Raw genomic sequence first — 25560 nt, forward strand, 5'->3', positions numbered from 1 at the left:
CTTTTTGGCACCATGTGCCGAAAAGGGAGTATGCGTGTGTGCTTGTTGGGGTCACAACCGGAAGAGGAGCTGCCCAGGGGGCATGCGTGCGCTGGAAAATGAACTTCTGTTTTCCAGCGCATGCATCTGTGCCGGCCAGCTAGTCTTCCAGTTACTGGCACGCATGCGCAGAGGATGATCAGCTGGCTGGCGTGCATGCTCACACCGGAAAGCAGAAGACTAGTTCTTCCAGTTTCCGGCACTGCCACACACACAAAGACCAGTTGATTGTTGTGCATGGATGTGCACCAGAAACCCAGAAGAGGAATGGGAGGTGCCATGCATGCCAGGCGACATGGCTCCACGTGCCACTTTGGGCACACGTGCCATAGGTTCGCCATCACGGGTATAGATCATGATTGATTTGATCGTTCAGTTGCTTCCAAAACAAATGCAATTACCTAGTCCTTCTCCGATTATTCTTGGAGGACTAAGGAAATGGCAGAGAGCTATTGTTGAATATTTTCTCCCCTTTCCTCGCATTTCTCTTCTGTTCCTTAGTGAAGGACTTTTAAGATGAAAACTTCCCTTCCAGCATTCAGTCTTGAAAATAAGTTTTCATTTTTCATCTAAAGGCAAGGTGGTGTGTGCTGTATGGTCTCTTCTTTCCTCCTATTTTTTTTAAAGGTGTGTTATTTATGACACCTAATTGATCTGCTGCTTAAAGACTGGGAAGGACTTGGCTAGATTTTTTCTCTAGGTATTTTCCTTTTTTTCCTCTGTTTTTACCCACTATAGTTTGGAGGGCACAGAGCAGTGGTGCATGACCTGAATTTCATGGTCCTGTGCAATCTTCAAAAACCTGAGGGGAGCCCTCACAAGACTGCTGCTGAAATGTAAGATTATGTAATGGAAGAGAGAAATTATCATCGTATCTTAATAATAAAAGCAGTACAATTTAACTTACCATATTTTTGGAGTATAAGACGCACTGGAGTATAAGACACACCAGAGTATAAGACTCACCAAGGTTTGGAAGATGCAATTTTTAAAAAAAAGTTTTTGCACTCTGCAGACCTCCCCAAAACAGCCCATTTTTCACGAAAAGGGGCTTGCTTCCCCCCCCAAAAAGCCATGAATAGCCTTTAGGAGGCTTGTAGAGTTCTCCTGGGAGATGAGGGGACCCCCAAATGAGCAAAAAATGGCCTGTTTGGTTTTTTTTGCGAAAATGGGCTCATTTTTGTCAAAAAAAGGAAATGCATAGTCTTTAGGAGGCTTATAAAGTGCTTCTGGGGGCGGGGGGGGGCAGAATTAAGCAAAACCCGGCCCATATTTCGCTCATTTCTGCCCTCTCCAGTCCCCAGGAACACTCTGCAAGGCTCCTAAAGGCTCTGCATCGCCATTTTTGTGAAGGGAGCAGGGTTTCAGGAGGCCAAAAATGCTGTATTCAGTGTATAAGATGCACCCAGATTTTCAGCCTCTTTTTTGAGGGAAAAAGGTGCATCTTATATTCTGAAAAATACGGTAAATTTGAAATTGTTCTCTTTCCTGTTTTGTTCAGGCCTCATCTACTTTTGGAATGGGTTTCCTGGAACGTAGCCTTTATTTTGGAAAATGTTGCACATTTTTAAGACCAATGGGACAAAAGGGTGGGGGTTTGAGGTATGGTGCTTTTCTGTCACTAGCTACAGGTCTTCCATCAAACAGACCTGATTAGCCAAAAGATTCTTCATGCTGCCTCCAAACTCTGTCTTTCCTATTGCAGTTCACCATCCCATCTCCAGGCTTTCGCACTCAGAACCATCTTCTTCCACGCCGTCCCCAGCCCCCAGCTTGGAGAGTATCACATCTGAATGTTTGGCCAAGGCTGCTGATAACCTGAATGATGGCTCTGTGCCGAAGAGCTCCTCTGAGCCTACAGTCCATGCTCCAGTTGCTTCCATCCTTTCCCACTCGGACTCCCCGCTGATCAGTGTCCCTTCTGGTGAGGGACCTACAGTTCTGCCTGCCTGTTCTACCGATTCCTCTTTATCGTCATCCAGTGATTTGATGGGCAATGGGGATGAGGCACAAGGTGGACATTTACAGACTGGCAGAATTTGTTTGTCTGGGAACTTGAAAACCAGCCCTGGGAATACCTTTCCTAAGCCTCCTGCTGGAGCATCTCCCACACCCATTCTCTTGGCATCAGAGGTGAACAGTGGGTCTGCAAGTAACTCTCCTTCACCCAAAGCACAGCCAAAGGTAGGTAGCAGGCATAGTTGGAAGCTCTCTGTCTTTTTCTTTCCTTCCCTTACTCTTCCCCCGTCTCTCTCTACCAAAGCTATTCATTGGTATACTTAGCTTTCTAGGAAACATATGGGATTTGTTCGTTATAAAACATTCAGACAATTCCATCTTTGTCCATAAAACGCTTCTTTGGTCTCTTGGCATCACTTAGACGTACAGCCAATGCAATGGTGGATTCCAGATCCCATCGCAATTGGTGCGCTGCAACGGGGCTGGGCATCCACCTCGGGCATGCATGCTGCGCACGCTTGCACACCCACTTCCCTGCGATGCTCCAGCTGCTCAGCGAAGGTTGCGCAGGCGCTATAGGCTGCCCACACATGCACAAATGGCCTGGTTGGCTTAAATACAGGTAAGGAACACGGGTGGGCCCTCCAAAACACCATTCTGGTATGGTGGCTGCTCCCAGCTGCTACTGCTACGCCCATAATGGGGCATACTGGCCGGAACCCACCACAAGGCTAATGGTATTTGGCTCTGAAGTTCTGTTTAGAGCTGGCCATTTTAAAATTTATTATTTTGTTCGCTTTTGACCACAACTTGGTTTTCCTCAGGGGGTTAAAGAACTAGGCTCATTTGGAGAGCAAAAGTCTACCTCACTTTGATTAGTGAAAATACTCTTGACACTGCCTTCACCAAGAAGTTCATTTTATTTGCTTCTGAATTATTTTCCCAGAAATGATTATGGGACAAATTATGTAAACTAGAGAAGACAAGAACTGCCCTACAGGGAGGGACCATAGCTCAATGCACACACTTCGCATAGTAATTCAATTAAACAGTAGGGCTGGAAAAACTTTTGTCTTAAATTGTGATATTTGCCAGTTAGATTCTAAAAGATGGATTGACAGTTTCAGTGCTACTTCCTTCTCTTTGAATCTTGGTTTTTAATGTTGACAGAAATTACTTTCTAATCCTTCAGTGTTTCCACAGCACTTATGACTTCTTATAGCACCTATTTTTTCTTTCTCGGAAATCTCATCCTGATCTAGATGTAAAATGACCTGGACTATATATTCATTTGTTCCTACTTATCTGACGTGGAGGGGAAATTTTTGAAGGTGATACACTCTTTAGCAATGCATTTGGAATGTTCCCATTAAAGAATGAGGGTGCAGCCCAGAATCGCAAGATGTTTTTTTATCTGTTTGTACCTAGTCATCCTGTAAGGAGAATCCCTTCAACCGGAAGCCATCACCTGCGGCTTCCCCTTCTATTAAGAAAGCTTCAAAGGGACCCAAACCAGCAAGGCCTCCTGCTCCTGGACATGGTTTCCCACTAATAAAAAGGAAGGTAATTGGGATTGGGGGGAAATGGGGAAGTACTTTTGCATAGTGCTTCCTGAACTTCCTTTTTTTTAAAAACAGATGTTGGAAGGGGGTTGCTAACCTTCTAAGAGAGGGTTGAATACTAAGACAGCTTATCTTCATTTTCCAGAATTTTTATCAATGCCAATTATGGGTGGTGAATTTTGGCAGTTAAAATTCACATATCTGAAAGGGGCAGAGTGTCAGAAGGCTGCCAAGAGGTTCTATAAGGAAGTGCATTACTATGTAATGGTATAGTGGCTTTTTCTAAAGACTGCACTACAGTAAAAGTCATCATCTCAGGTTCAAAAATTGTGGCCTTAGAACTTGGCTTAGAACATTCCAACCTCCAATTCTCTTTTTTGTAATGATTTCCATACATTGTTATTGCCATAGTCAAAATTACAGCTGCATGCGTAAATTTAGGCACACTTGGTCAAATGGAATATTTCAGTGCCTTCACGGTCCCAGGCTTGAATATTATTAAGATTCTGTGTGGAGATCTCAAACTTCCTAAAAGAATGTTTAAGCTAGACGAGTTCTACCAGGAAGATGGGAAAAAATTCCAAGAAGGGAAATAGAAAGATACTTATCTGACTACAGAAAACACTTGGAAGTTTTCAATTCTTCCAAGGCTGCTAAACGAAGTGGTGACTAAAATGGTGTTCCCAAAATTTCCACATGCCATATTCATTCTTTCTTTATTTTAAATTTGTAAATAGCTCTACATACATCATAACCATGTATTCAGATTTGCAGAAAGATGTATTTTAGCTTTGTATTATGTACGGACTATGCCAACTTCTACTCACCGAAATGTACAATTTGACTAGAGATGCCCAAACTTTTATATAAAACAACATAAGGAATGACATAAATTGAGAGTGAATTTGGTGTAGTGATTAAGGCATCAGGCTAGAAATGGAAACTGAATTCTAGTTCTGCCTTAGGCGCAAAGGCAGCTAAGGTGACCTTGGGCCAGTCACTTTGTATCAGCCCTAGGAAGGAGGCAGTGGCAAACCATTTCTGAAAAACCTTGTCATGAACACTTCAGGGATTTGTCCAGGCAATCTCAAAGAATCAGACACAATTAAATGGGGGGGGGGGGATATTTGATTCCTGACCGTTAACCATGAATTTGCTTCCTTAGGCTTGAATGTTCAGTTAAATAAAGACAATAAACCACTCCCTGCCTGCCTTTCACAGTTGTGAAGAAGCTAGGCAGTCAATGCCTGTTTCAGGCAAGAAGTTAGAAGAAATTTGGCATGTTGTATCTTCTCCCCAAATTCTCTCCTGCTTCTGTCTCATTGTCAGTAACTGTTATTTCTCTCTGCCTACTCTGGAAATAGTTGATACTTTATACAAATCTTCTTTGGGATAAAACATATGGTTCCTTATCCCCCCCCCTCTTTTTATAGGTTCAGTCAGATCAGTATGTTCCAGTGGAGAATATTTATGGTGAAATGGACAGCATTGAGCAGCAGCTGGATGAGTTAGAACACCGAGGAGTTGAGCTGGAAAGGAAACTCCGGAGCATGGAGAATGGTAGGATAGCTGATGCTACTCCTAAGGCTGGATAAGGAAAGGAAATGTGTTTTTCTAACCTTACCCTGTCCTGTCTCCAATTGGCAGATGTCCCTGAAGATAGTTTGCTGGTGGATTGGTTTAAGCTGATTCATGAGAAACATATGCTAGTGCGTCGGGAGTCTGAACTTATCTATATGTGAGTACAATATAAGCTGCAATTGAGTTCAGCAAGACTTAACTTTTGAATAAATATGCTATGAATTATATTTGTTAGGTGGCCAAGAATCCAAAGGAATCTCGTGGCACCTTTTCTGAAACTTAATTGTCTTTTAATAAATTTTATTAAAAGCCATTAAGTTTCCATAAGCTGCAGCTCACTTCCTTTATGTATCTTCTTATGTGAGCTGCACTCATGAAAATTTATGAATGAATAAAAATTTATTTGTCAAAAAAAATGCCATTAGACTCCTTCAGATTTTTCACCACTATAAATTAATGTGGATCTCTTCCTAAAATCCCTACAATGAGAAGTTGGGTAGTTTCCTGCATATGGGGCATAGAATGAAAGCAAAATGGCTAGCATTTTTTCATTCACTTACATCCCACTGACAGTCCTTGAAAATTATGGAAGAACCTTGGAGCAATATAATCAGAAATAAAGACACCCTCAAATATACCACAGAAATAGAAGTAACGTAGCAGAATCTAGATGATTCAGGAACCATTTCTTGTCAAGATCTTCTAAGCTGAAAAGGTAGAGCTGAAGAATTTGATGCTATTTAGCCCATCACACCTGGAAACTACCAATGTCTAATACTTTCTAAGCACATGATGGAAGTACTCTTTTGTTGTTAAGAAACTTTCCTGCCAAACTCTTGGACATTGAACTGGCTTTCCCTCCTGTGGACAGTCCTGAAGGATATTTCATACAAGTGCATGCTTACCTATTTAAGCAGTTGATTATTTGTAGGAAGCCCAGAGATATGAGTGTAAAACATTCAAAGTACTTCTGACCTTTGGAAAAGTGATCTACCTGGATTTCATTCAGTATTTCAATAGCGACAAATTCGGTAATAACAACAGAAATGCAAATGGGGGGGGGGGGGGCAGCCATAAGCAATGCCTTTCTTAGGCAGCAGAAATTGTGTAAAATGCTTGGAGAATAAAGCATTTTTTTTTTACTGAAGATTTGAGAGACGTATGTTGGTCCTCAAAGATGGTATATCAGTTTTTACAATAATTAAAGCAATAATACATATTCTGTTTCTTCTTTCGAGTTTTAAGCAGCAGAACTTGGAGCAACGTCAAGCTGATGTGGAGTATGAGCTGCGATGTCTTCTTAATAAACCTGGCAAGTCTTAAAGGGTGTTAGCCTGCTGTTTGCTTTTCTTTTTTTTTAAAGATCTTAAGTGAAATATGTTGTTGCATTAGGAAATTATTTAAATCATAAGCATCTGTTCTCTCATTGGGTTTGGTTCTTCCCTAATCCAATATCGGTCATGCATGGGCTGCGCTGGAGGGAAATGATGAGAATTACAGTTTGATACATCTGGGAGGAATTACATGGAGGGAGACTGAGTTGTGCTTATTGCTTTTTAAATGTTTTTTTTAAATTTGTTTCACCATACCTTGGCTGCCAGCAGGGAGTACTGTTCTATAAAAGCAGAGTCTCTGTTGCTAACCAAGAGCTTTTCTGCATGCTCTCTATTTCTGTCCTAAGAGCAAGAATCCAACAAAAAAGAAACTCCCAAAATAGGCTGAAAGCATAATGACTTGTTGAAATATATCAGAGCTTACTGATTCATGACTGGATTCAAATGAGTATTGAACCCACGGTTGATCCTTTAATATACATGATAACAATAATTATGGTCACAGAATCAGCCAGATGTTTAGACTGGATTTGGCATTTTTATACACCTATCAAATCTTTCCCAAAGACCTGGGATAGACAGATGTTGTCTGATGGTGTTAAAGGTATTGTCACAGGATGTAAACTGTTCCAAGTAAATCTGGCATTTGCAACTGACTGGTGGTAATTTTGTTGATACCATTAGTGTTCAAGTGGTGGTCCAGATGTTTTGGGATGATTATTATTCAATGCTACCTTTTAAAATATATTTTGATGAGCTCTCATTGTTCATTTTCAGCAAAGAAACTCAATGGCACATAAAATATAGACTGCCTAGTGTTAATCTACTATTGTTTGTTCTGATGGCAGTGGATTTCTACAGAATCCTGGTATTGTGTTACTGAATATGCTACTATACAAGCAGGATAGAAAAACAAACTTCACCCAATCTTTTATATATTCTCAGCATGTTTAATATGTAGTGAAGAATAAATGCATTAATGGTGATCAAAAGCACTTTTCTCATGTAACATTACATAGAGCCTAAATTGTCTTTATTATATAATTTGTTTTCTTTCTTTCTTTCTTTCTTTCTTTCTTTCTTTCTTTCTTTCTTTCTTTCTTTCTTTCTTTCTTTCTTTCTTCTTTCTTTCTTTTGGGTGCTAGATAAAGACTGGACAGATGATGACCGGATCAGAGAGAAGGTATTGATGGAAGAGCTTGTAACCATTATTGAACAACGGAATGCCATTGTCAACAGTCTGGATGAGGATCGGCAAAGGTAGTGAAAGGAAAAGCTAATGGCTGTATTTTTGGTTAATTGAAAACAATTGGCCTGGGAAATGTTGATTGTAGCACTGCAAAGCATACCGTAATTGCATGTGTGATTCTTACCATTAATTCTTTGATAAACTAAGCCAGGTGGCATTAGCAACTTGGGCAAAAGGGTAGTGTATTAGTTTTTAGGAGAGGGGTGGGCAATATGCAGTTTCTGGAATCCCCTGCCACCGTTAGCTATCTTTTCAGGAAAGGATACATTCACAAAATGTAATAAATGCCCCATGGAATTAAAAACTTTTTTAAAAAATACGGAAAACCCAGGCAGCAGCATATGTGTGATGAATTTTCCCTATTTAGACCTTCACCCACTTGAAAAATATTAAACACAGACTTTGGTCACTCAATAGTAGCTCATTGCTGCTTTAGGAGCATAATTCTTGTTCTAACCAGTGTCACTTTGGCTATGTTGACTAAAACAGGATCTGATTGTTTTGCCAGGGAGGAAGAGGAGGATAAAATGTTGGAAGCCATGATTAAAAAAAAAGGTAAGAAGAATGAAGTCCAGTCATTCAGACTTCCCAGTCTCAGATGCAGCTGCTCTTTGCAGAATGATGCACTGATATTGTTGTTTAACTATTAAATATGTTTGTCTTCTGTAAAAAATATCTTTAATGTTTATATCCATACCAATTTCACTCCTATCGTAACAACTGTAAGCCAAGCTAACTGTATAATTAGGTATAAAATATAAACCTAATAGGTAACTTATCCTGTTTCCCACAATACACCTTAGCAGTAAAATATACTTTTTGTTCCTTGTAGACGGAATGAATTAGAAATGGGAAATACAAAGTAATGTTTCTCCATCCTAAATTGGCTTTGGCAATATATGGTGTTGGCACACTTCTCTGTTGTTAGGGAGAATCTTTGTCAAAAGAGGCAGCACATTTGCTACCATGAGCCAAGGAAGAGGGAAGTTGTGTTGGTTTAGTTTCTTTCCCTTTGCCAACACATGAGAGTAGCAAATAACGTTTATTTTAAGAGATCAAAGAAAGTTAAGTGAAAAGAGGAGGTAAACTGAGGCACTGGACCAGTGAATCTAAATCTGCTTTCCTCTTCCACTGCCAGTGTAGAAGAGGGCAATCTTCCTTCCTTTTGAAGCAAATACCTCAACAAGAAAGAATATAAGTCATGAATATTTTTCAGGGACATGCATTTAATGTGTTATTTTACATTGATTTTGCTAGCTGTGGAGCAAAAACAAATAGAAGGCATAGAAGTTCTGCCCAAAATATTGGAAACCCAGAATCTTTTGTGAACAGTCATAAAAGCTAGAATCTGTTCTGTAACAAGAACAGTTCATTGTCAAGAGAACGTGATTTTTTCTTTGACCCGGAGAATCACAGCATATATCTGGATGGGACAGATTAAGGGTACAGTGCAATAATTCTAAATTGAGATTCTATTTTCATTCCCAGAGTGGCGCAGATTCAGTAATGAATAAGTTCAGTGACTGTTGTGGTCTTAATATTTGCCACCTGCAAAATCTTTTTTTTCTTAATCCAATATGGGGGGAAAATCTGAACACAATTGCAGATTCTGTAAACTTTGCTAACTATGATTCCAAGATGATGTAAGTTTTAGAAAACATGCAGATAAATGGATTTATATTCTTAGATAAGATCCATGTACAAGTTTGGAATATTAGTCATTAAATGTAAAATATAAAATTTACATTCCTGTAAATCCTGTCATTGAGGCATTTTCTGGATGCATTGCTTAAGCATCTGTGGTCTAAGAAAGTCATTCCATGTATTATAGGAAGGACCTTGGGTTAGTTCAGTGCTTGATGTGGTAGCGTTAGGAAGGAATGGTTTCTGAAAACCAAGAGCTTTTTGTTCAGTTTAAGCAGACAGTTGAGTAGTCTGGCTGATTCTAAGAGAGCCTTCTATGCCCCTCTACATTGCATGCCACTAACCCTAACTCTTTCTCTCTCCAGAATTTCGCAAGGACTCCGAGGCTGATAGCAAGAAGAAAGGAAAATTCAAACCAATGAAAGTGCTGAAGTTACTTGGAAATAAGCCTGACTCAAAAAGCAGATCCCCCAAGGAAAAAAGCTAAAGCAGCTGGGTGTGCCTAGCAAGTAGGATGGCTTCCTGCTTTTGCCCATTTTTTTTAAAGAGGTTGTGCCTTGCCATACACCAAAGCTGGCTTTATCTCGGAAAAATCCAACCACCTTCCACAGCAGCAGGTGTTAGAAAAGGGGGAAATATGGCAAGTCTTATGAGCACATTACAAAGCGGGACAGACATGGTGGAAGAAGCTGTTCGCCATTTTCTCTTTCAAGGTGGGGATGGGAATGGACAAATAAAATAGCTTTAGACTTCCTCAGTTGTGCACCTATTATATCTTTGACTGTTCAGAACTTTTAATCATGTGTGCTTTGGGGGAAGTTGCACTAATTGTCCTCCTCCTTTAACTGTGATAGTCACATGTGCCTAATAATCTCTTGGGGGGAGGGAGGGAGGAGGAAGGGAATCCCCACTGTAGTTTGGGGAGCCTCTGGTTATCTCTCTAGAATTCCTTTTCTTATTCTTTTTCTCCTCTTTGATCATTCAATTAAATAATAATAATAATTGGGCTTTCAGGGCAGATTTTTGTTGTGGTCTTAAATTTTTAAAATATTTTGACCATAGAAGTCTATTATAAAGTCAGTAAAAACAGCCAAAAATCTAACCAGTGCTCTTATTTCTGGAAGATTTCTCTGCCACCAAAGAAGATATTATGCTGTGAATGCCGATTCTCTTGGCAACCAGTTAACAAACCAGAGGAAAGACTAAGGCAGCTTTGACCTCTGTTGTAAAGCAAATTGCGGAGGATAGATTTGTGCAGGTGTGAATGGAAAACAACTGGATCTTTTTAACCCTCTTAGTTGCTTCTGCTTCTGCTGCTATTTATATCAGGGGACACAGCAGGCTGAGACAATAACTCATTGCCTGCCAAACATTAGAGCCAGAAGAGGATGTCAAGCTGTCTTCAATATCAACAAGGTACCACTGTAATTCTTCTTAGCTCCCTCCCCTAAGGGTTTATGTGCATGGTTTTTTTTCCCCTAAGAGTGCAAAAGATCTTTATAATTTTTGTAGCCAAACTCCCTCTATCTGACTTTCAGCTTTTTTTTTTTTTTAGTTTTGTGTGTATGTATGAATTCAGAGGGGAGAATGTTTTGTTTTTTTCCTCTTCTGGCTTCTCTAACTTGAGGGACTATTTATTGAGATGTTTGTTTGGTCTGAGTTAAATGTTGATAATATTGTAGATGTTGGTTTGAGTTCTCATTAGCAAATGCTGTGCTGCTTTATTCAAATGTGACAAACTGGCAAACAGTCCTTGACTGTGATATTCAGCCTGGAGTGCCCTCCCTAACTTGGAGCCCTCCAGATGTGTTATGCTACCATTTCCATCTGGTCAGCCAGTATGTCATGTTAATACTAGTTTGGGAATGATGGATAATTCAACACATCTGGAAAGCAGCAGTTAAGGTCTAGACCTTTTCAAAGCAGAACTGAATTCATTGGTGGTGTCAGCTCTGATTGGGACCACCTTCTCAGCCTCTACAACAGGGGTGTCAAACTTGTGGCCTGCAGGGCGAACGCGTCACGCGCTGGCCACCCCCACCCCCATTTTAGCGAAGGGGAAAAAAGTAACAATACATGACACAAGTTTGACACCCCTGCTCTACAAGTACAGTAGCCACCATCTAATTCTTGCTCTCAGCTACAAGATTGTTCAATGCACAGCCCTTCCTTTTATAAAGTAAAACAAGTCAATCTTTTAAAATGTCCTCAGATACATTCCCATCAGAAATTATCATGGTGAACATAATTACCCGGTGTTAACTGCAATCTCCACTGATGGGCACAGATGAAATAAATAATAAAACTGATAAAACCCTATATTTTGTATCTGTTGTGTTTGTTTCTATAGTCTGAGGTGTCTTGGCAGGAAGTGGACAGAAAGCATTACAGTACAGGGGATAAAAAGTAGAAAATCACAAAATTCTTAAGACTTTTATTTTTTTTACAAGTTGAATAATATATAGCTATCAAAAAGGAGCTGCTGGACCAAAGCAAAAAGTGTACCAATGAGAAAAACATCCCTTACTCCTACCCACCCACTTGCTGTTGTGGTATTAAGTCTTTCTTTTAACAAGTGACAGACATGTAAATAAATAGTCACAGTCATAATGAAGATGTCCTAAGTCTGTAATTTTACTGAAGAAGCATTCATCAAAAATAAGTGCCATCTAAAACCTTCCGATTCTCTTTCATAGTCCAATACAACAGTCACCACTGTTTGCTTAACGCTTTATATGACGAGTGAAAAACAGCCGTTTTGACTGGAAGCAGCAGCATCAGTGGATGGCACAATCATAACATAAATATTTTTGATCTATTCTAATAGTTGTACAGTTCTAATTCTAAAAAGCAGGAGCACATAAATGATAGAAACACAGATGCTGTCTTCCAGAGATGAAATATGTGGAAATCCTTTCTCTCTCTTTTTTTATCAAGGCAAGAATGTAAACCCAGTCATTCATTTGAACCCTTTTGTTTCTGGATCACATTTTTTAACTGCCATTACATGTTGAAACAAGTTATTCCTACTTTTCAGGATTCATACAGTATTCCTAGGAGATTAAATATATTCTCCAGATACTTGCCACAAGGTGGTCAAAACTGTACTGGTAAGATATTCTTCACATTCACTTATGTCAGCAGAAAAAGAGTGAAGGAGTTAAATCCTTGGGTGTAAGTGTGGGGAGAACTATTGGTCTACTTGACCTGTGCTTGGATTGTCATGTTTGATGCTTACATTGAAAGACTTGGCTATTGCCCCTTTCAGTTCTGCAGTTCTCTGCTTGTCTATCATCTCCATCTCCCGGAGCATCTGCAAACAGCAGAGAAAGGAGACATAGTAAGAATTCAATAAATTTTAATTTTCTTACAAGATAATACACAAGTTTTACTCTAGATGAAGAAGTATAAGGTTCATTTTCACTTTAGATACACACATGCCCTTCTGCCAAATCTTTCCCTACTTTGTCAAAAAATCATGATCATATCCAATTTTCATATTGAAAAACGATTGCATTTAAGCCTATAAAGGTCAGAATTACCAGGTACCTGTGATATTTCAGTCTGGATAATTCCTTGATACACTTTGCTCTGTCCCAAAGCTTCCATTTCTGACAGGAAATTTTGTCGATCTTGAATTTCATTCACCACTGAGCATAAAGACAAAAGAAGCAATATGGAATGAAACACTAAAGGGCAGGAACATAGTTCTTCTGAAGTTTGAATCATTAATTTCCCATGTATTTTATTTAAAAGACTTCTGTAGCAGTCCATTTTATGGGTCATAACCCTAGGAGGCTCACAACAACAGCAACATGAAAACAACAGCATTGGAACATATGCTACATTAATACCCTGTATGATATTTAAACTTGTTAATAACTTCACTTACATTCATCGAATCGGTCCATCTCTTGTACTGTTTCTTCTACCTTGACTGGACGAGTTTTCTTTTCTACTTTGTCTTTTCCCGTTGCTAAGATGTTTTGCAGTCTTTCTTTCTCCTTCTCCAGGTCTCCTGTAGATACAAAAGAGATATTATTAGTGTTTATGAAAATATTGATCAGCATTCCTGGAGGGAATAGCTTACTGTCATGTTCCATCCTGCCCCCCCCTCCCGCCAGCTCACAGTTGGGAAGAAGGACCATGGACTTATTTGAATTTGGATTGCTGATGCTTGATGCTTAGCAGTTATGGTTTGATTTGATTCAAATCTCAGGCATTTATATATTTTAGGAAAACTATTCTTGTTGAACTATTCTTATCCTAAACTACTAAATAGTAAATAAAAATTACCATACAATATAAAACATAAAGGACAGACTATGCTCAAAAGAAGGTAACTTTAAAATGTTTAAGCAAAGGAATACAAATAAACCTTGATACTCAAATGGCAGCAGTTGAAACTGCTAAGTGGAGAGAATTCTGGAGATAGTATTTCCCCACATAAGATATTTCCTTGGTTATCATTTTCTTTCTGACATTTCTCTCTGAAGTGTTGCACTAATCTGGCAGATTACTTAGAACAGGGGAGTCAAACTCGCATTGTCATGCGGCCGTCATGTACTGTGACTTCTCTTTGCTAAAATGTGTGGGTGTGGCCAGCATGTGACACATCTGGCCCGCGAGTTTGACACCTCTGACTTAGAACATTAATCCTTTCACCAGATAGTCCTTGTTTAACTACTGCAGCTGGGACCAACTCAAGTCATTAAGCGTGGTAGCTAAGTGGTAGCTAAGTGAAAAAATACGTGACTGTTCTTGCACTTTTAGAGCAGCTTTCCTTTACAGCATCAAAAGGATATGACCCCAAACAATCGGGTCATTTCAAACAGCAGGGAAGGTTTCTGGAACTTTACTCACAAGGAAGCCAAGTAAAAGGGCAAATCTTATGGCTCCTTTTTACCATTTTGGAAGCTCACTCAAGTACTGGGATAATTTAGTAAGGGAATTACAGAATTCATGTTTGGAAAGGAAGAGATTATAAGAAGTAAGCAGGCACACAAAGTGGAATAAAGCTGTTTGCCTAGCACACTTAGGAGTGCTGAACCACTTAGGGGACAAAAAAAGCCTTGAGACATTGATTATAGTCTTGTCAATTTCAGGGAGCAACTGTGCAGATCCAGGATTCTAATGAAGTAATTAAAATGGCAAGAGTGGTTAAATCATGGTTTGCATTTTTCAGTGATCCTCTGCACTGAAGAGAGAAGCAGCTCAGGAAGAGATAGCTTGTTTAGGCAATCCGCACTGTGAATGAGGTAGAGAGAGAAAAGCAGGTCAAGCAATACGCAACATGTACCGTGTTTAATGGTGAACACATGACCTAGAGAAGCTTCGAAGGCCATAAATGTGGTCACGGGTTGCAAGGTTACATTTTCATTAGTGTTGTAACTACAAGTGGTTGCTGCCCAGGTTGTACAGTAGCTAAAGATTACTTGTAAATAATAATGAGTATAATTATTCTTATTGATCTTTCCATTCCTTCATTTATCATTTGTAAATGTTTCTTGCTTACGAGTGGCTTGAGGCTTGAATTTTTCTCTGATATATGCATTTCCTGCACGACAGATCTCTGCAGGCCTGAGGTGAGGTCTGCCAAAGGGACTGGTGGTCAAAATAACTTTTGGTAATACAAGCTTCGGAAACTCTGGTTCTCTGCTGGATGTTGGATAACAGTGTATGGGTAAAGCATCACCGCCTAAGAAAGAAGGGCAGAGATTGGTTGGAAAGGAATTAAACGTAAAGTTGATGGCATACATGTACCATTTTAAGTGCACATGGCAAGTGTCTCCTTTCAGCCAAGCTCAGTCTCTGGCAACTTCTAGAAACCTCCATGCAGTATTCTTGGCAGTATCTAGATTTGACCCCAAGTTAAAATTGCTAGGTATAAATATGAGTTCCAATTTAATATTTCAGGAGGGATTCTATAAATTGGCTTGTTTGTAAATGCATAAAAGAAAACATAATAGGAATTATTCATGTTTTAATATGAATTCAGAAGTGTTTAAAACTAAAATAGTCCGTCAACCTACCTTTATAGTACATGCTGAAAATCCCAAACTTTTACAGAAGATTTCTTATCGTCCTAGAGTTGCCTAAACTAGAGTTTATTAAGAAGTATTCATTATCTGTGATTTACAGTTTTCCACTAATGTTTAGTTCACTTCCTGAGTTTATATAAATTTCCTTTGCAAGAGGATGGTTTGTTTCTTTAGCTGGAGAAAGTCATACGTCTGAATTAAATTTAGAAATCTGAAAGCCAGGACTAAATGGCTTTCATGGAGTTAAATTTTAAAAGAAAGCTAAATTTCAGCCATACTTACGTTTCATGCAATTTACAAGATGGCGTTGCTGGAAACAAGTAAGCTTAGACTCTTGCATCATCACTGAAAGAGAAAAAAGATATCTATACAGATTAGTAACTACATCACTCCCTTTGCAGAAACAGATTTAACCCAAACGGTATCTTCATTTAAAAAGGAATGCCAAATCTTGAGCACAGATACCACAAATGCTAAAAGAGTACAGTCCAATCTACCTGTAAGCAGCCTTTTCCAATGAGATATCTTCCTGCCCTCTTTTTGATATAAATATAATTAAAGGACATCAGTTGTAGAATGTTATAATGTAATGTATATTCAACCCCCTTTTTCAGAATATCTAATTAATTGCAACAATAGGTTTTCTCTCCAAAATTATTATTTTTATTATTGTGGTTATTCTGGAATACAAAAATCCAAAGTGAAGTTTTTTTCTGGATTTTTTACTTTAAACAAGTAGTATTCAAAAGGCTGTATTTTTTTCTGTAACTGGTTTTCAGCTTATAACTTTATTAGCATGACCAGATCTTGTGATTAGCTGCTTTCTTCATATTAATGAAGAAATTCAACACAGGTGTTTTCCTATAGTCACTAGTTACTAAAATCATCAAAGACTAGGGATCCTTAACTTACATCCTCAATTTGCACAAAAAGCGGTAGTAATTTAAAATGCAGCAAGATAATAACCAGGAATGGGGAAGCATTACTTCCTGGGATACTTTTCGATTCTGCTTCCTGATTACCTTTTAACAACTCTTGCGTTTCCTTGCTATATTCCTTCACAGTGGGAACATGCCAAAATCCACTTCCTTTTATCACAGGCCTGATCCTCTCTTGAGAAGCCATTGTAATATAGTACTCTGAAAGAAACTGATAAAGAGAACTATGGTTATTAAGGTCACAATTCACACATATTCTGTCTTTATTTTTTCTAGTGATTCTTTCACCAATGTTCATTTGCCATATTTTATTTTATATATTAAATTTCTATGCTGCCCATGTCAATACAGTGGCACTGAATTTAGGACCAGTTTCCACATTTATCACTGTTGCAGCATCCCTATTGTCACATGATCAAAATTTGGATGCTTGGCAAATATGGTAACTCATATTTATGATGGTTGCAGTGTTCCAGGGTCAGGTAATCACCTTTTGCGACCTGATAAGCAAAGTCAGTGGGGTAGCCAGATTCACTTAGCAACCATATTACAACTACAATGATTCACTTAACAACGGTGGCCAAAAAGGTCTTAAAATGAGGCTAAACTCACTTAACAACCGTCTCACTTAGCAACAGAAATTTTGGTCTCATTTGTGGACATAAGTTATTTATTACCTGTAGACCAATTGCAAAATATGTATGGGCTGCGAACTGGACTTTTAAAGGCAAGAATTGAAGACATTTGTGCTACCTCACGATCACAACAATTGCACCCGGCGTCTTATCACAGCCTAATCATAACTTTGACATCACGGTGCAATTTAAGGTAGCGGAGGTGCAAACCCAGCATCTAAAACGGACGCGTGAAATCGTGCCTTTCTCGGCTTGCAGGCACCCATCTCAGCTATTCCCACAGTAGCCGATTTTACGTCCGATCACGGCTCCCTTTTCTGGAGGGATAACAATACGGAGTGAGAAGCGAGAGAGGTTTGCAACAAGAAAACTCTCCTCCCCCCATTTCCCCCTTCTCTTACCCGAATTGGTGACTCCCGTCACCATGACAACCACCTCCGGCACTCGTTTCCGTCAATATCAACTCTGACCCCGGAAGTGTTCGCACTCTGCGTGCTCTTCGACGGGAAGCGCGTGGATTTATTATCTTTTTCTTTTTCCTTCCTTGCCGGTGGCGGTTTTCTCGGGGCTCTTCGCGTCTCCCACCAGGCCGCTCGGTTGGTGGTGGGAATTGACACCGCGAGGGTCTGCGCTGAACCAGGGAAGGCCTCAACATGTCGGACAACGAGGATAAGTAAGCGCGTGAATACGAAATGCATCTTCTAATCTCTTGCCCCAGTTTGGCGTCTCCGGGGTGTTGGGGCTGCTTCTCATTTCCAGAGCCGGTCCAGGGTGGAAGGAAGGCTCGCTTAGCCTGCAGTTGGGAAAAGAGCCTCCTGGAACTGCTTTAAACCGAGCGGTGAGACGCTGCCCTGGGTTCAACTTCAATTCGTGACTTAAAGAAGAATGTGGTTTCAGCTATTGATTCCGCCCCCCCATATTGCTATGATTTAATATTAACACTGTTAATGTTAATAACAGTTTGTTGTTAGTTGCGAAGTCGTGTCCAACCCTTCGCGACTCTATGGACAACGTTCCTCCAGGCCTTCCTGTCCTCTACCATCCTCTGGAGTCCGTTTAAGCTCATGCCGACTGCTTCAGTGACTCCATCTAGTCACCTCATTCTCTGTCGTCCCCTTCTTCTTTTGCCCTCCATTTTTCCCAGCATTAGATTCTTCTCCAGTGAGTCCTTCCTTCTCATTAGGTGACCAAAGTATTTGAGCTTCATCTTTAGGTTCTGGCCTTCTAAAGAGCAGCCAGGGTTGATCTCCTTTAGGACTGACTGGTTTGATTGCCTTGCAGTCCAAGGGACTCACAGGAGTCTTCTCCAGCACCATAATTCAAAGGCCTCAATTCTTTGGAACTCAGCTTTTCTTATGGTCCAACTTTCACAACCATACATTGCAACTGGGAAAACCATAGCCTTGACTATACTTTTGTTGTCAGGGTGATGTCTCTGCTTTTTAGTATGCTGTCTAGATTTGCCATAGCTTTCCTCCCCAGGAGCAAGCATCTTTTAATTTCTTGGCTGCAGTCCCCATCTGCGGTGATCTTGGAGCCCAGGAAAATAAAATCTGTCACTATCTCCATTTCTTCCCCATCTATTTTCCAGGAATTGAGAGTGCTGGATGCCATGATCTTAGTTTTCTTAATGTTGAGTTTGTTAATAAAAATAGCATTGTTATTAAAAGGTGTATCCCACTTTCATTGTTGAACCAGTCCCAAAGTGATAATGAGTTGGGTCTCATGGTTAAGGATAAATTTGAATCCAAGGCCGAGCTAGGCTCACTCAGATAATTGTACCATACTGATTTTTCCAAAAATATTTTTAACTGACATGGCATAGTCCTTCTCTGTTCATCACTGAAAGTGGAGAGTAATTACAGTGTTTCCCACCCATATATACATTTGCACGCACGCACACACACACACACACAAACACACACGGATCCGACTAAAGCTCTGTCTAGTCTAGCATGCTTTATTCTGAAAGGCTAAATGATCCACATTTTTAGTATGCACCCTTCAGATGTGGCAGTTGAAGTACAGTTAAAGTCAAAAATCCTTTGTTTTATTACTTTGTTTGTTCTTCTTTATTGTTAATCACCTTTCAAAGAGGAATTGGCATACAACTAGCCAGATTGGACTTTTAAAAAATATATACTAATATGTGTATTTTAATTAAGTGTATACTTTTGCTCAAACAGTTTATTCTGACCTGATGGACAGAATTTGAGAATAGAATGCATTTTCTACATTATGTACAATATGTTAAATAGCAACAGTCATGCCAATGGGTTCCCTGACTCATGTATGATTTGACTCTAAATTCCTTAAAACTATGCATATTGATTTAGTGACTTTTAAAAGTTCAAAAATATTTCTTTTTTCTGGCTTGTGCCACAGAATTTGAAAGAAGATCAGGTTAATTTTCTCCAGTCTAAAAACAAACATGTTCCCTTTCTGACTTCTCTGTGATCTATTCACAGCCTGAACTATAAACCTGGGGTTTCCTAGTGATCTTCCTTCCAAATATGAATCAAGTCCAGTCCTACGTTGTTTTTGTCAACAGCTAATTGAGGTGTTGACAGCAGTTGTGACATTTAGCTTGTAGTGCTTGTTGAAACATACTTTAGGGTTTTGCTAGAGAATTGTCCATAAAATATTAATACATTTCTTCTGTTAGTTTTGATGGAGATGATTTTGATGATGTGGAAGAAGATGAAGGACTTGATGATCTAGAAAATGTTGAGGAGGTAAGTGACTTTAGCTTGTGATATATTAAAATAGCCTTCAATCTGGTGAATGATTTGAAATAGGAAGATGTATATTTTATGAGTGAAATAACTTCTAGATATATTAGACTTCAATTTATGTCATTCTTAGCTGGCAAAATGAATACTTTTGGAAGGCTGTATTTCTGAATTATTAGGGTATAAAGGAATATAGAGTTGATTTTAGGGAACTTATGAAAGGGCCACTTAAGAGGAGAAAGAAGGATCAAACTATAGAGGGACTTTAGAGCGAAGCATGAGAAACAAACTCAAAATAACCTCCCACTGATTTTGTTTAGTATAAGATGAGATAGAGAAAAACTTGGATAAATTTTCAAGAATTATGTCAGTCCTTTGAGGTAGGCCAGGTCAAGAAACTGGATTCTAGGAATATTCTTTATCATAATAAGGCAGAATAATAGAATCTTGAACATTTTTGCATAGTACTCTCTTATGTCCATCAAAGTCTGTTCCATATTGTTTTACCCAAAGCATATATTTTGTTTCTTTGTATAGAAGCTAAGGACAATGAATAGGATATAAATTTATACTGGTAACCTAGATCTGTAAAGCCCCAATGCTTAAGTGGTATAAAATGTGAACTTTAGAAAATGGGTTAAAATATATGAATTCATGTTAATGTCTGTTGTACATTTTATCATCATGTATTAGGTACCTTTACTAATAACATTCTTGTCATAGAGCCTTATTTAATATTTTCCATTCATATTCTCAGTTTCAGTTGCATGACTGCTCAGATGACAGGGCATACACCTGTGTGTGTTTATATTTGCTTTGTATTATCCCATAGGAAGGTCAGGAAAATGTGGAAATCTTGCCATCTGGAGAGCGACAACAAGCAAATCAGAAGCGGATCACTACTCCTTACATGACCAAATATGAGCGGGCCAGAGTTCTTGGCACCCGTGCCCTACAGATAGCGTAAATATAGATATACATTTATTTAGTTATCTGTCTTTTTATACTAATTATTGTTTGAAGGTTTTTCCAGCTTTTAGCTGGAAAAGTATAATTCTACTTTGCCATAGTTATAGCTCTTTGGCAGAGCATGCATTTAAATTATTAGTGAGATATCATTAAAAATAGGACATTCATTCTGAATATTATTACGGGAATGTATATGGCTTTCAGAATTCATACATAGAAATGTATGAATAATGGGAGGAGAAGGCTGCTAGCAGAATATTCTATTCCTCATTCAAGAATTGGGCAATAAGAGTAGTAGAGAACTTTAAAATCATCATCATCATCTTTTAATGACCCCATGATCCCTTGCTGGGTGGAATCTGGGCAACTGAATGGAGCTAGCAGAGTGTTGACTGGCCGGATGCCCTTCCTGTTGCCAATGCAGAGTTTTGTTCAGCAGATATATTCTCATTGTCCCCAGAAAGAGAAATATCTGTCTTTATCTAGGATCAAACTCACAGCCTCCTGATTGTGAGGCAAGGGCTCCACCCCTAGGCCACCACACCACTCCTCTCCCAAGGGATTAGGATTAGGATTTATTTCATTTATATGCCGCCCTTTTCCCCGAAGGGGACTCAGGGCGGCTCACAACTCAGTCAAGGGAAAGGAGGTACAAACAGGGGATAACAAAGACAAACAATACACAATTTAAAAACACACAACAACCATACCATTCGAGAAGGGGGGGCAGAAGCTCTTTAGCCCCAGGCCTGCTGGAATAGCCAGGTTTTAAGGGCTTTGCGGAAGGCCTGGAGGGTGGTGAGGGTTCGAATCTCCACGGGGAGTTCGTTCCAGAGGGTCGGAGCAGGGAACTTTAAGATGAGCAACTAAAAACAGAGGTCCATAAATAAGATTGTATTTTTTTTTGGGGGGGGGTTACACAATGTCTTTCAGATTAAATATTTTCACCATTCTGAAGGTGCCAGGCAGGATATATTTACTTTTTTTGTGGAAAACGAAATGTTTAGAAGAATTAGCCACTAAAGACGGATAGATATTTCATTATCCAATATGTTCTCAATATTGCTCCTTGAAGGAATGTAGTGCTCTTGAGCTTATTTGAAGCATCTTTCCGGAGGTTTAACAAGCCAAAACTTTACAGGTTGTCCTCATTTATCAGTAACCATTCAAAATTATGATGACACTGAAAAAGTAGATTTGTGACCAGTTCTCAAACGTATGTCACAGTGTCCCTGCAAATCATGTGATTGCAGTTTGGATGCTTAACAATCAGTTTGCATTTATAATGTTTGTCACCTTCTGGCCACATGATTGACATTTGCCACCTTCATGGCTGGCTTCCAATAAAATCAAGAGAAGCTGGCAGTAAGTTGCAAGTTGCTGTCATGTGACATCTCACTTAATGGCCATGGGTGATTTGTTTAATGACCATATCCAGAACTGATGTAACTGTATGGTTACATGAAGTTTCACTTTGCAACTATGTCACTTAATGATGGAGTAGCTGGTCCCAATTTTAGTCAGTATCAGTAAGTGAGGACTAGTGGCTGGTTATTCTTTATTTCAGTAGAAATCACGTGGTAGACAGTTATTTTGCTAAGCCAATGGAGATTAGTTTGCTAGAGGTGAATAACAATAATGCCCATGTGTGGGAATTTAATCTACTTTTATTTTTGTATTTTATTTTGTTTTATGCCCAAAATAGCAACCCCATCTCCCCCTACCCCCACATACTTCTGAATGCAATTTAAAAGTATAATTCATTTGAACATTTTATTATTGAAGTATAGCCAAACAAATAACAAAGATCCAGTTTGTGGTTAAGGCTAGAAATTGGACCACTTTCTCTCAGCCCTAGGAAGCAGGCAGTGGCAAACTACTTCTGAAACTACTTTCCAAGAAGACTGACTCGAAAATACACACACACACCCAGCTCTAAAATGAAAATCTTTAAAATGTCAGAAAACAGAGATTATAGCATAGCTTCTCAAGAGTAAAATCTCCAGGCAAATTACAAGTTTGACAGGAAACCAAATGGTATATCATATTCTCATCTAACTTGATAACTTTTAATATCCACTGCTTACTCCTGTTGCAGTAAAAGTTCTTAAATCTTTCCCCCCACCAGGATGTGTGCCCCAGTAATGGTAGAGCTTGAAGGAGAAAGAGATCCCTTGCTGATTGCAATGAAAGAACTGAAGTAAGTTGAGAAGTTTTATCCATGTGCAGGTGTGCATAAACTGTTCCTTCTCTAATTACATTTGGACATTCTGCTCTAAGGCAGGAGGGGTTGGATGGTGAACATGCTAGTTTCACTCTTCCTGTTCTTCTAGTTGTCCTTAAGGTCAAGAGAATTTTCTGCAGCCTGAAATCTTGCCTACATGTATTGGTTCCACATACAATTTAAAACCATGATTTTTAGGACATGATGAGAGGAAGCTCTATATATAGTAAATATTTATTACTACATATGTTTGTCCTACAACTTATGACAAAGAGGCAATTATTGGGGAGAGGAGAGATTTTATGCACATATAAAATATTTGAATTAATTTCTGTTGTCCAACAAGAAACACTTACATAGACTGTTACATTTTGTAGGTGCCTATTACCTAAGTAATATAACACTAATTATAAAAATACTAATAGTTTTTTATAATTTATTTTTGACATATTTTCAGTACCATAGTTTTCCCAGGTGAATTAATTAAAGGCATTAAAATAGTTTATGATTTAGTCCCTGCCATCTTTGGTTTTTGTTTTCCATAGAAGTATCATCACAGTAGAAGATTTTCCTTTTCATAGCATTTAAATGTTTCAGACTATTATTTTGAGATTCAGGGTTTAAATAGGTAATAATTTGGTTTCTCTTTTTTTTTTATAAGCATCGTTAGAGAACTATAATGTCAGATTTTATATTATGTAGAAACTGAAAAAGTGACAGTAAACTCTACTCCTGTTATAACGTGGTTGAGATTCATGAGTTCCCATTATAGAAAGAAATACAAAAGGGTACTTTTTTCTTTCTTCGTATTTGGCTCACATTGTGTACATAATGCAAGATTTGTATATTTTATAGAAAGTTTGTAAACCCAAACATTAATGTAACTAAACTTGTTTTAATGTTTACTTGAATTATATGAAGCTGTAATTGGTACCCCAATGCAAACTCATAATGTGAGAATTTCCCTGAAAAATTATATTCTGATTATGGCTTCAGAACCATTCTGTTGAACTCCTGCAACTTTAAAAAAATAGTTTTCTGCTTTTACTTTTCACATATTGCAAGATTATCAACCTGATGCCCTGGACAAATTCCAGGCTGGCTAATTATATTGTTGACCTAAAAAGTCTTATTTAGATTAGACTGGATTTAAATTTCTTTTCTTTAGGTTCCAAGTTGTTTAGTTTGCCAAACGTTTTTAATAGTTTAAAACTCAGAGCATTTGTTTGGTTTATGACATTACACTATAAAGGTAAAGGTTTCCCTTACACATATGTGCTAGTCATTTCCGACTCTAGGAAGCAGTGCTCATCTTGGTTTCAAAGCCAAAGAGCCAGCACTGTCCGAAGACATCTTTGTGATCATATGGCTGGCATGACTAAACGCCGAAGGTGCACGGAATGCTGTTACCTTCCCACCAAAGTGGTCTTTATTTTTCTACTTGCATTTTTTACATGCTTTTGAACTACTTGGTTGGCAGAAGTTGGGACAAGTAACGGGAGTTCACTCTGTTAAACGGCGCTAGGGATTCGAACTGCCGACCTTCAATCGATAAGTTCAGCGTCTTAGCCACTGAGCCACTGCATCCTTTCATTACACTATATGAACACTTTATATGCAATTAAACAAAGCATATTAGAAAGGGTCATTTATGTGATCCCAGTTTGCTCTTTCTATAGTGCAGTTGTCTCCCTGTCTCTTAGGAACGTTCTTTGGAAAATTCAGATTCAGAAGTCCTTCAGAAGTTCAGATTACTTCCTGGTTATTTTTAAGATGTGGGAAGGAACAGTTAATGATTTTCTATTAGTGAATTTTTTGATTTGGGTTTGGAGGCTTTCAAATGTTTTATTACATTACTGGAGTCTCGCTGAATACCAATGATTTAGTGTCCTTGACTATGAATGTCTCTTTCTTTCCTCCAGAGCGCGGAAGATTCCTATAATTATCCGCAGGTATTTGCCGGATGGAAGTTATGAAGACTGGGGTGTAGATGAACTAATTATCACAGATTAAATCTCTTCCGTGCTCCAACTTTTATGGATATATATATATATATATTGTGTAAATAAATACAAAATCCCCCTACAAATGTCTTGGATGTTTCCTTTTTACATAAAATAATGCTAAAGAAAACCAGCAGCCTGCCTGTCTTGCTCTCTTTCTTTTTCTCTTTTTAGTGCTTTTATAGCTCAGTCTTACATTGTCTTGAAGACCCAGTAGGTTTAATTCTGTTGTTGTTTTTGACAAACCAACTTGCTGCCTTTCAAATGCTATAAATGCAAACTAGAAAGATGGTGCAGGAGAAGCTTCCTCAGTGTTGTATCTAATCATCGTGCTATGCGCAAGTGATTTTAAAGTGATCTTGCAGCTGCCAAACTTCCAGATGCCCTTTAAGACAACTGAAAGACCCCTTTGCCTTCGACCTACGCTTTTTTCCAGGGGCCTGTAGTAGACGAGGCATTTCTGTTGCTTGCTACCAAACAGACATGCCTTTGTGCCTGGGAACAAGTTGCCTTGGAAACCCCCAATTTCCCCTCTGATCAAGGCTGGTTCTCTGGGCTTCTCAGGAGTATCACAGAGCAACTCTCATCAAATCTCCCATTGTTCCTTTTCCTGCCCTGACTTCTTATCAATCAACAGGATCCCCTTACAG

The 25560-nt window shown here is 38.9% G+C and overlaps 3 protein-coding genes across 5 annotated transcripts in view; 2 read left to right on the forward strand and 1 right to left on the reverse strand.

The window, feature by feature from the left end:
* The window catches only part of MICALL1 (MICAL like 1), a 34892-nt gene extending 23205 nt beyond the window's left edge, over positions 1-11687 (forward strand). Inside the window, exons 9-16 of one of the 2 annotated variants that reach the window (XM_087723176.1) lie at positions 1745-2223; positions 3427-3561; positions 4994-5120; positions 5208-5298; positions 6380-6453; positions 7621-7735; positions 8233-8279; positions 9734-11687. In XM_087723176.1, coding sequence (XP_087579302.1) covers positions 1745-2223; positions 3427-3561; positions 4994-5120; positions 5208-5298; positions 6380-6453; positions 7621-7735; positions 8233-8279; positions 9734-9855 — 1190 coding nt within the window. In that variant the 3' untranslated portion in view covers positions 9856-11687. The remainder of the gene's footprint in view (positions 1-1744; positions 2224-3426; positions 3562-4993; positions 5121-5207; positions 5299-6379; positions 6454-7620; positions 7736-8232; positions 8280-9733) is intronic. The other variant, XM_087723177.1, reaches the window with a different exon arrangement.
* Positions 11688-11787: 100 nt separating this feature from the next.
* CUNH22orf23 (chromosome unknown C22orf23 homolog) lies at positions 11788-17516 on the reverse strand. Of its 2 annotated transcripts, none has more exons than XM_014054926.2 (7): positions 17384-17516; positions 16432-16558; positions 15692-15754; positions 14884-15066; positions 13261-13386; positions 12918-13018; positions 11788-12681 (listed from the first exon to the last, which is right to left on the reverse strand). In XM_014054926.2, the coding sequence occupies exons 2-7, from the start codon at positions 16532-16534 to the stop codon at positions 12559-12561; spliced, it is 699 nt and encodes a 232-aa protein (XP_013910401.2). In that variant the 5' UTR covers positions 16535-16558; positions 17384-17516; the 3' UTR covers positions 11788-12558. The 2 variants fall into 2 exon arrangements, with proteins under 2 accessions (XP_013910401.2, XP_013910400.2); XM_014054925.2 differs by lacking the exon at positions 17384-17516 and adding an exon at positions 17025-17329.
* On the forward strand, positions 17514-24996 carry POLR2F (RNA polymerase II, I and III subunit F). The gene is made up of 5 exons (XM_087723178.1): positions 17514-17655; positions 19648-19717; positions 20547-20677; positions 22812-22883; positions 24830-24996. Exons 1-5 carry the CDS (start codon positions 17636-17638, stop codon positions 24918-24920), a joined length of 384 nt encoding a protein of 127 aa, XP_087579304.1. The 5' UTR covers positions 17514-17635; the 3' UTR covers positions 24921-24996.
* The last annotated feature ends 564 nt before the right edge of the window (positions 24997-25560 follow it).

The sequence above is a fragment of the Thamnophis sirtalis genome, unplaced genomic scaffold, assembly GCF_051295495.1.
Source record: "Thamnophis sirtalis isolate CommonGarterSnake01/CBP01778 unplaced genomic scaffold, rThaSir2_p1.2 scaffold_9, whole genome shotgun sequence".
Taxonomy (NCBI): domain Eukaryota; kingdom Metazoa; phylum Chordata; class Lepidosauria; order Squamata; family Natricidae; genus Thamnophis; species Thamnophis sirtalis.